This window comes from Thermobia domestica, chromosome 7 (assembly GCF_964235325.1).
Source record: "Thermobia domestica chromosome 7, izTheDome1.hap1.1, whole genome shotgun sequence".
NCBI lineage: Eukaryota > Metazoa > Arthropoda > Insecta > Zygentoma > Lepismatidae > Thermobia > Thermobia domestica.
In genome coordinates, this window is record NC_137460.1 from 35,005,125 (window position 1) to 35,016,797 (window position 11,673).

Genomic DNA, 11,673 nt, shown 5'->3' on the forward strand with positions numbered 1-11,673 from the left:
CTATTATCCGTGAGTGTTGGACTGGTATTCCAGCTAGTTTCGTATAAAAACATTTATGGAAACGATTTTAAAAAAACGAATTAAAGTATATATATATACAGTCATTAAGTGATAGCCAACATTCAAGAAATATGATTGACAATTAGATAACGGACGCAGTAGGTCAAGGAATTTCGTATGATGATAATTATCTTTGCAAAAATTAATATAAAAAAGCTTTTAATTATCCTGAATAACAAAAACTAAAAACAATAGAGTTGTTCAAATCTATGAATGACCTGAATCTGAATCAGTAAACATAAACATGACTTTCTTCTTTTTCTTCTGAGATATTTATCAATTAAATTTTTGAGAACTTCTTCCATAAGGTATAGTGATACAAAATTAAGTAATAAACTCCTCGCAATAGTTTGATATTCTTTTGTCTTATTTACAATATGAAGGTCTAAGCTCAATAGTCACTAAATGCCAAATACAAAAATGATATACATACTAACTATAAAAATAACTGAAACCGAAGGGGATAGCCACCCAGCTAAAAGTCTTGCCAAATTTATAATGAATAAGCAAACATAAAGTATGTGAGTTGTTTATCTTCCCGATTCTAGAGTACACCTAAAAGCTAACAAGAATACACATCTATGGAATCACTACTTTCATCCTGAGAACGCGTTGTTGCACAGCTTGCAGGAGAAATGGGATAGGCATCTGCAGAAATGGTTTGGGGCATAGTTTGTCGGTGCACAATTCCATGAAAAGATTGTTGTGGTTGTCCATCGGAAATAATGGTTTGTGGCATAGTTTGTCGATGCACAATTCCATGAAAAGATTGTTGTGAATGCCCACCTTCAAAGGAGGTTTCAGGACGGGAAGGATACAATCGATTATGTGGCGGGCCACAGGAACTTGGAGGGGCTGTGTAGGAAGGATAGGGGTAATGGTACTGAGATGGAATACTCGGTATATTTCTTGATCTTATTCCTGTAATAAGTTTTAATACCTCGCTTCGAAACTCCAGTTTCTGGTCTAAAGTAAATGACTTTACGGCAGGTAATAACGAATCAAAAAAGGCTTTATCATCATCAGGTTCAGTCACAGATGAAGGAGCGGGAGAATTCAGGTAGTTAATTAGGCATGATTCCAGATTCTTTTTTCGTTTTGTTTGAGGTTCCTTTGTGACTTTGCTTGAGTGTGTTGCTGGTTCAATATTGACATCTGAAGGAGATTCAGCAGTTGAAAGAGCCTCTTCATCATCGAGAGTTGATTGCGCTAATTCAGTTCCTTCTGACTGTAGTAAGAAATTAAGATGGCGTGCATAAATGTATTGTTTCCCAAAGGCTGCACCTTGGCCAGATTTAGTCCTCTTGCGAACATACTTGAGAAATTGGTCTCGAATATTTCTCCATTTGTTGACGTATTTCTGACCTATAAAAAATTACGCATTGTATAGATACTACTTAATAATACATCTTTATTATGTATTTGCAGTCCAGGGAATAAACCAAATAGGAACTTTACCTGGAAAAAATCATGGTAGTTCTGGAAATAGGCTTACTTTATAATTTTGGGTCGCTGAACCGGAATTTTTAACTTCCCATCAAAAATTCCCGCCTCCTGCAACCTCCCCAAAATTTGAAATAATATCCTCAAAATAGTCTTTTCTTTAAAAAATTTAGTGTTTTTGTTATTTCGAAAAAACACCTAGAAATTCGAAAAATAGACACAATTTGGAACAAAAAACTATTCTATGACATTTTAAAGTATGACAAACTCATAGGGCACTAGCACGCCTATAAATTTGCACCTCAGGGGGCGTGGTGGCTCAGTGATAGAGCGTTCACCTCTGGTACATGGGTTCCCGGGTTCAAACCCTGCTCCCACCAAGTGATCTTTGTGGTGGACAAACGCCGTGTGCGTGGGTTTCCTCGGGGTATTCCCGTTTCCTGCCACTTTCTTCATTCCACCATTTCATTCATTTCTCATAATCACCGTCTCCATTAGCCTAACCGGCATAACAGTGGGACGTAAAACTAAAAATTTTCATTTCATTTTAAATTTGCACCTCGACGCCGCTGAGCTACATTTCGAGAAATTTTATTCAAAATTTGGTTGGGTTTCGCTGGGAAAGTTTGGTGGAAAGTTAAATATTCTGATTTAACAACTCAAAAAGCATCAAGTAAAACTACTTTCAGAGCGAACGTAACTGACGCGAGTGGTTTAGCGGAGTTGATTTTGAGTTTAACATCCCGTTCAGCAGCGAGGCTACATGAGACGTGGACCTACTGATTAACGTGAACTCCGAACCACTTGAGCTCCCGCCGGAATCGAACCCACGCTAACCGCTTAGCCACGAAGGAGCTCAATGATTTAGCGGAGTGGATAACTTAAGGTATATGTAGCTCCTCGGCTCCGAAGTGAAAATTTAGAGGCGCACTAACATGCTCGCCATTCGTCGTACGTCAAAATGTCATAGAATATTTTTTGTTACAAATGTTGTCTACTTTCCGAATTTCTGGAGTTTTTTCGAAAAGAACAAGAGAAGTATTTAAAAAAAAATAAAAAAAAACTATTCTTGGGGAGCTTTTTTCAAAACTTGGGGAGGTTGCGGAGAGAATTTTTGATGGAAAATTAAAAATTCAAATTCAGCGACCCAAAAAACATAAAATAAGTGTAAACATAAAATAATTCCAGAACTACCATGAATCTTTCCAGCTAAAATCCCCTATTGCCTGGACTGTTATGTGACTGTACACGGACGAAAGTTCGCGGACAAAATTTCGCCAATCTAGTTATCAGTTCCAAGTAAATGCGCTCAAACGTATTTTTCGCAGAAGCATATTTCGGCATTTAAAAAGAATAATCGATTTATTGTTGATTTAATTTTCAAAGCACAAAACGTTATTCAGTTTCAGTTTTAGTAATTAAATTAAAATCTGAAAATTTCCTTAAAATGTTGACTTCATTGTAAGAGTAAATACTATCTATATCATACATATACAAACTTCCTAAATGTTGTATTATGATCATATATGTTAGCCAACAATAATAATGTTATTAATCTCTGTTATTTATAGGTAATATTTTTTGTCAAATAAAGACTTTAAACTGATAAGTTTATTTTATTTATTTATTTACTAGCAGCGTTCACCCCGCTTCGCTGGGGTCACCCCGGAACGCAATAAACTTTGTTACTTAGATAATTTTTACTTTTTCGCTTTCAAGTGATATGGTAAAAACCATAGAAGATTGGAGTAAATGTTAACATTATATCGCCTGTCATTTATGTTAACCCGCCGAGTGACACGGTCATGTGGGTTGCATATAAATACGGTTAGATTTAGCTATGATGAGCTAACAAAGGATTTGTACGTTATGGACACTTGAATGGTCAATTATCTCAAGACACTGGTAATTGAAAATTAAAGTGATATGATAAAAACCATCTAGGGTCCAAATCTTAATAACCCCCCAAAAATGAAAGAAATTGGTTCAGCCGTATTAGCGTGATGAGCTAACAAAGGATTTGTACGTTCTCTTTTATATATAAGATTTATTTATTTATTTATTTATTTATTTATTACTCTCTATTATCCCGACATTGCAAAAGTCGTGTTAGTTGGCTACTTTTTAATTTGATCATCGGCGATGTTTGTCCGCGATCTTTTGAACCAAGATTCAATTATGTTACATATTAGATAATTTGGTGTGAAACATATATTAATTCATCCTTTCAGATATCTGGGAAGTGGATGCAATCTGGTAGACTTACACTATTCCTACAGACTTGGGCGTTCTACAGTATCCATAATTGTAAGAAAGATTTGCAGCGCTATTTGGGACACTTTAAGAAAAGAATGCATTCCCCAATTTACAGAAGAAACTTGGCTCGAGATTGCATCGCGTTTCGAAGTCCAGGCCAATTTTCCTAATTGCATTGGCGCAATAGACGGAAAACATATTAGAATTGTAAAACCTGAGATGAGTGGATCTCTCTACTTCAACTATAAACATTATTATTCTGTGGTCTTGTTAGCTGTGGTTGACGCAAATTATCAATTTTTATATGTTGATATAGGGTCCTACGGAAAAAATTCTGACAGTTCAATATTTCAAAATTCAACAAAGAACTAGTAAAGAACACACTCAATATTCCAAAAGGCAAACCACTGCCTGGAACTGATGGGCCTACTCTACCCTACGTATTTGTGGGTAACGAAGCATTTGCACTGTCACAAAATGTTCTTCGCCCCTACGCTGGAAAATTTTTGAATCAGAAAAAGAGGGTGTTTAATTATAGATTAAGTCGCGCTCGTAGGTACGTTGAATGTACATTTGGCATTCTTTCAAATAAATGGAGGATTTTTCACAGACCAATCAATGTAAAAGTGGATTTTGCTATACTTATCACAAAGGCGTGTTGTTTACTTCATAATTATGTCCGTAGTAGAGATGGATACAAACTTGAAGATACTTTAACGATAGAAGGTTTTGAGGAAATCCCCAATACGTGTAGCACACCACAAGGAGGCAATACAGCAAACGAAAGCAGAAACAAGTGGGCTGATTATTTTGTAAGCGACATAGGTAGAGTTCCATGGCAAGATAACTTTGCTTAAGTTGTTCTTTATGTAAGAAAACATTCAGTTGTTATCTCTAGAATAGCAACGACGTGCACAATATTATCAATTGTACGAGAAACAAAAATATTTCTGTTACATTTCGAGCATGATTTTTATTTTTTAGCCATATGAGTATCCTGATGTTCAACAATTTTCGTGTTAACTCTATTTTTTTTTTTTAAATTTAGTCAATTAACAAATAAAGACAACAATTGTCAGCCGAAAAACTGTTTTTTTTCTTTCTTTCTTTTCTGTACTGCTATTATGTTGATGGTTGTTTTGGACTTCAGCGTCCCTTTTGAGCACAGAAGCTATATAATACGTGACCTCGACCTAAAGTATAATGCAATGTACGATATACCGGTACTGTAAACAGTAGGTTCACTCCGGAGTGAGTGACAAGAAATCTCGTCAAAGAAACTGCATTAACAATAAAGGCTTGTTCTCCAAGCGTATTTGTTGTCTATTGTTATCACAAAAAAAAAAAATCATAGCCTCGCTGCTGAAAAGGGACACTAAACGAAAATCAAATGTAAATACTACGTGAATATTAGATTTTCTACATTGAAAAGTAATAATAATAGCTACATACCAATGCTGTTTTTTTCTTCTTCTGTTTTTTCATTGAATTTCTCACATAAGGTTTCACACACCTTATTCCATGCATCCCGTTTTTTATTTCTATCTCTATACATTTCGCACTTTAAATTCCATATCTCGGGATATTTTTGTATTTCGTTAATGAACAGTTCTATGTCCAGTTCTTCGCTTTCCATTTCTGCGGGCGCGGGAAAGTCTGCACGTGTGGCTTGATTCATTGCCAGCAATGGTTTTCCGGCCCGCAACACCTGTGCGGACACGCTGCGAGCCAGCAGTCCCCGCAACTCGATTTTCGCCCGCTGCGGGCCCGCAACAGAGTCGTGCGGGAAAGTCTGCACGTGTGGCATGAATGATAAGAACCAATGTATTTCCGGCTCGCGCGGGTCCGCAACAGAAAACTCTGTTGCGGGCCCGCAACAGATTTTTCTGCACGTCTGAACCGAGACAAATTCTTCAAACCCTTCCTCATTTTTCTAACATTTTTTAAAAATTTTCTTTTCAGATTCTGCAACAAGCGCCATACCTTCTACAAATCTTATGCATCTAATCATTCTACCTCCAACCGAAATGCCGTCATCATCATATTAACTCTTTTTCACTATCTCTTCTAGATAGACATTAAATAGTGTTGGCGAGGAGCAGCATCCTTGTGGAACTCCCCTTCCAATTGCACTCTCTTCCGTCAGTTTTTCCCCTATCCTAACACTGACTTCTTAGTTCGTGTATAAGCTTCTAATGAGTTTTTTTCCATTCCAACCCTATCTTCGTTAGAACTCCCAACAACAATTCCTAATTCACGCGGTCAAAAGCCTTTTCTAGATCAATAAGTACAACATACACCCCTTTCCCTTTTTCTATAAATCTTTCAACGATTGCCCTTAATAATCCAATAGCATCTATTGTGCCCTTGCCTCTTCTGAACCCGAACTGCTCCTCTTCAACTTCTTCATTTGTTCTTCCATATAACCTTTTGTTCAGTATTCGGAGGAGAATTTTAGCTGCATGAGATAAGACTAATAGTCCTATAATCCTCACATCTCTTTGGTTTCGATTTCTTAGCCATCGGTATCATGATCGTCTTCAGAAAGCGTTTTGGCCACTCTCCTATTTCATGTATTTCATTGCATAGTCCGAACAATTCTTTCTTTCCCATGTCTCCCATACTTTTAATGAATTCGATTGGTATGTTATCTATTCCGGTTGCCTTTCCATTCCTAATCTCGGATATAGCCTCTTCAAACTCATTCCGGAAAATATTAGATCCATTATCATCCTCGCCTACTTCATTTTCTACTTCAACATTTAGGCTACACGGTCTATCCCTACCATAATAAAAGTCTTCAACGTATTCTTTCCACCTTCCTATGGCCTCATTTCTCTCGCTCACTACCTTCCCCTCCTTATTTTCTACTGCCATCGTAATACCCCCTTGTTTCCTCCTAAATTCCATAGATTTCACCTCCTTGTACAGGAGTGCGAAACGGCTGAATAGCAACACTGGAAATACGGGATGGGGAGTAGTAATGCGAAAGCGTATATATCGCACCCTAAGGGTAAAGAGATAGTCGAGGATGCAAGGAAAATCAGTGTGCTCATACATATGGTAATTTGAATATAGTAATTTAAATATGGTATGCAGGCGAATAACATGGCTTTCCAGAACTGCAAGCTTTTCGTATAGCGCGGGTGAGGAATAGCACCATAATTAAATTGGAACATTACTACAATACATTAGCATCGCTGAAAAGAAATTGTATCGGATAAAAGTAAATTGTCCCAATCTAACGCCCTCTTTAATTCCCATAGCTTTGTAATGTCTTTGTTACTATTGGATGAGAACATGGAGAATATTCCATGAAAATCCTCCTACACTAAGAAACCGTGTTAGACATGAATTTCGAACCTAGAGTTGTGGCGTTGGAAACAACTGGGTCCCCTTAGCACAGCGGAGATGGGAGAAACTCAAGAATTCGGGCCCCACATTTTTGGGCTCAGGTTCCTTCTATTCAATATTGCGCTGTCCCTTACTGACGTGCAACATCACAATGAGGCCCGTATCCACGGGCGGCTAGGGTGGGCCAGGCCAACCTAAAGTTTGAAAGCCCCCTCACCTAAAATTTTCACGGTAGGCTTGCAAGTAAACTATAATATGGTGATGAACTATTATATGGTTGGGTCGGCCCCCTTAACTACTACCGCCCCCCCCTACATTTTTGGACTGGCTACCGGCCTGATCACAGTATTGTCTTGTAATGCTCGGTTGAATAACACACACTGAGAAAAATCCATTATCCGGACAGTGGTATATTGTATATACAAATACAAGGATTCGTCATGTTTACTAAGGAAATCTGTACGGAGCGTACTTTATCCATATACTATACAGGTACTGTCTTTTACCCGCTTAGATGTTACATCATGTCCCTGCAGGATGTCTGACATCTAACAATCTTCCGTATTTTACATACGTATACGTATGTTAAATACTTGAGCTATATGTTATATACGTCCATCTGTGTGTGAGATCCAGACCGCCTATAAACACTCTTTCTTTCGCCATGGTTGACGGCATTGAACTACCGTCTTTTGCTTGCGAAACGAGGTTGTTTACAAACGGAAAAGCAGAGAGGAAGGAAACAAAGCCTGGGTAAGTACAATAGTTAACTATTACTTTATTTAAATATTTCATTAATTATATATTCTTTTAGTGTAACTTGCTTTAATATAGTACTAAGTAAGTAATGTAGTTTATGACTACAATTCTTACTATTGTAACTCGTTTATGATTGAGGAGAATGGAATGGGTGAATCTGAATTTTGAGAAATCTTTGAATATTAATGTTTTGAAACATTTTACGTTTCAAGGTAGCAAAATGAATGTTATGTTTTTATTAATTCCGTTTTATATGTGACGAATTATTACTTGGTGCAGACTTACTACAGGACTGCTTAACATAATTGCTAAGAAACCGTTTTCAGCGTGAAAATTCCCTTGTGTGGTGAAGATCAGGGATGCGCACGAGTCGAGACATGTCTCGAATCTCGACTCGACTCGAATTCGAGTCGAGACACGCTTTGTAAAATTCGAGACGAGTCGAGACAAACGTGTTTCTCGACTCGAATTTTCGAGTCGAGACAGCTCGTAAAAATCTCGACTCGACTCGAATGTCTAGAAAATTTTTCTATAACTTTTAATATTATTATGAAGAAATTATTCACTCAGGAACAGCCTTGAAACCAATTCCAGCATTTATTACTTTAGAAAGGTGCAGAACGCATAAATTTAATAGTTAATCTTTCGAGGTCAAGATTTAATTTTCACCTCAATTCAGTTAATTAAAACTAATAATTAATGTCGTGATATTTGATTGTACTTCAAATATAATAATAATAATAATAATAATAATAATAATTGATTATCTAGTTTGTATAAAACTATTATCCATAGCCTATATCTAGTTTGTATAAGAACATTGCAATAAAGCGAACATCATAAATTCTCTGAATGAGCAATTGGCAGTCTATAGTAATTTAGCATAGTTATAACTATTGTTTTTATTTCCATGAACGCAGGGCTACATAACTTCTGGACAGGGCCGGATTAAGGTTGTGCAAAGGTGCACGCCACCCCCTCCCCCTGTTGTAAATATACCTATCTAAAATGAGAAGCTAGCAGTGAAAATACCGCGACACTGGTGTGTCGTGAATGGGCTACTATTGTGCCGCGAGAATATCAAAACAAAATTATTAATTCTATAGCAATCAAATTGCAAAACGTAGGGGAAAATGTATATTTGTATTGCACATTACTATGAACCTCTACTATGAATCTAAAATTTTAAATTTCATGCCGTGTTACTTTTCTGTACATTTCTAATGTTGAAAAAAGGGCTATGACCATTATTGCTTCTTTATCGTTACAGACTATTTCGTAACTTGAAAATTTAAAATACCATTCAATCCTTTCGATAAATTATTTACGTTTGTGTTTTAAAAGTAAAATAGATTTATTTGTTCGTTCGTTATTTAATGATCTTCATTCTTAGTAAAAGGTTGGATACAGTTTTCGAAAAAGGAAGCGTATTTTTAATAACCCGAGTCCAACATTTCATTGCAGTTGTTTTCTCCTTTTAAATTAGAATGAAAAATAAGCATAGTGATTTACCACGAGGAAATCCCAGTGATCGAGCTTTCTTCTCTGTGCGAAGGAGATCAGTAATCAAAGAAAAAAATTCCAGTGTGTTTTATATTTACAAATAATAATATCTATAAGTGTGTCGCGAGAATCCATGTTACACCCGTAGTGTGCTGCAAGTTGAAAAAGGTTGGGAAACGCTGGTTTAGAGGAAAGAATAATTGGTACACTCCCTCCTCTCTGCTCTCTCTCTCTCTGCCTAGTATATTTTCTTTATTTTATTGTCTCCGAAACACCATTCCAGACAAATGCTTTTCGGTAGAAAAGTTAGAAACAAACCATCCCACTCTTGGACAAAGTGGGCGAGATGCGGTACTCAGGTCAATGAACCTGCTTTGGACATTTTCGTGCAATTTAGGTTACTGAGATGGTGTAGTTTCTTCAACTAAGCCACCTTCTACTATGGCTCGTGCCATAAATAAGTCATCGTCTGATCATATGGTAAACACCGCTAGTTGTCCTTGCCTGACATCTGTTTCATATTCATATTAGCCAGTGACGGCGATAAAGGGCGCGTAGAAGGGGCCTCTACAAGGTACGCTCAGCAAGGCACCTTGTACTTGTCATTTATAATTTTAATGCATTTTGAAAGCGTTTCTACACAGCTTATAATTAATTCTAACAGTTTCACAGAATTCAACAGTTGAGAATGCTCAATGAGCATTGCCAGAACGAACTTAAAAAGAATGGATATGGAGCGGGAAGGATAACTATCATTGTTCCTAGATGTAAAAGTAAATCATTTCATCCGCACCACCTTCTCTCTCGCAAAAATTAGTAAAATATTATCTCTCTATGACTTACAGTTCTCGAGATATGGCTGCTTAAATATCTAGAAATTTGAACTTTTTGGCCAATATCTGGGGAACGGTGACCAGTTGGGCAGTAGACAGTTAATCAGTGGACACTGGTTATTATTTGGTATTAAAATGTTCACCACTCTCTTAGGGATTGATCAACACCAATATGATCTCTCTACAATTTACGGCTCCCAAGCTATGGCTCGTTAAATATTTAGAAATTGGCCATTTTTTGGCTAACATCACGGGAACGGTAAGTCATGGAGAGATGATATTGGTGTTAATCAATACCTAAGAGGAAGGTAAACAATTTGGATTAATTAGTGGCCACTGGCTACTATTTGATACCAAAATATTTACCACCCTCTTAAGTATTGATCAACGTCAATATCATCTCTCTACAGCTTATGGTTCCCGAGCTATGGCTCCTTAAATATCTAGAAATTGGCCATTTTTGGTCAATATCACAGGAATGGTAAGTCATAGAGAGACGATATTGGTGTTAATCAATTCCTAATAGAATGTTATACATTTTCGTATCAATATTAATTGATGACCAATATACAACTGGCCACTGACCAAACCACTGGTCAATTGGACACTGGCCACCGGTTACTATTTGGTACCAAAAAGTTCACCATATTCTTAGGTATTGATCAACATCAATGTCATCACTCTACAACTTATGGTCCCTGAGCTATGGCTCCTTAAATAACTAGAAATTGGCCATTTTTGACCAATATCACGGGAACGGTAAGTCATAGAGATGATATTGGTGTTAGTCAATACCTAAGAGGATGGTATGCATTTTAGTACCGATATTAATTGGTGACCACTATACAACTGGCCATTGGCCAAACCAGTGGCCAATTGACCAGTGTTAATCGGTTACTATTTGGTACCAAAATGTTCGCTATCCTCTTAGGTAATGAACAACATCAATCTGATCTCTCTATGACTTATGGTTCCCGAGATATGGCTCCTTAAATCTCTGGAAGTCGGCCATTTTTTGGCCAATATCTTGGGAACGGTAAGAGTGACGCGAAAAATTTAATCACTTTTTCTGACAGTTTTTGAAGCTCTATCAAATACAAGGTTCAAAATTGAAAAATAGCAAATAACAGACAGACGGACAGACAGACAGACAGACACACAGACACACAGACATAGAGAATTCAGTAACGAACTTTTTAAGTTCGTTGATAATGAAATAATAATTAAAATCAAATAATGAGGAATGACTGTGAACATGAATGTCAGGTTGCTCTTTGCGATTTTCCAAAGATTTTATTTTCCAGTGTAGCATTTGCATATTATTATGTTAGTCTATAATGCCATATTTTCGATATCGTGTATCTTAGACTAGAATTACCGTGTATTACAATAAATTATCGTATTTACCAGAAATATCTTCCAAGAAAACAATTCGAGATATAACAACTCGTTATTTGAATAAGAC

General features: G+C 36.8%; 1 protein-coding gene across 1 annotated transcript; it reads right to left on the reverse strand.

Annotated features, from left to right (window-relative positions):
- Positions 1-622: 622 nt before the first annotated feature.
- On the reverse strand, positions 623-5,425 carry LOC145689149 (uncharacterized). The gene is made up of 2 exons (XM_081763280.1): positions 5,212-5,425; positions 623-1,425 (listed from the first exon to the last, which is right to left on the reverse strand). Exons 1-2 carry the CDS (start codon positions 5,393-5,395, stop codon positions 623-625), a joined length of 987 nt encoding a protein of 328 aa, XP_081619406.1. The 5' UTR covers positions 5,396-5,425.
- Between the last annotated feature and the right edge of the window lie 6,248 nt (positions 5,426-11,673).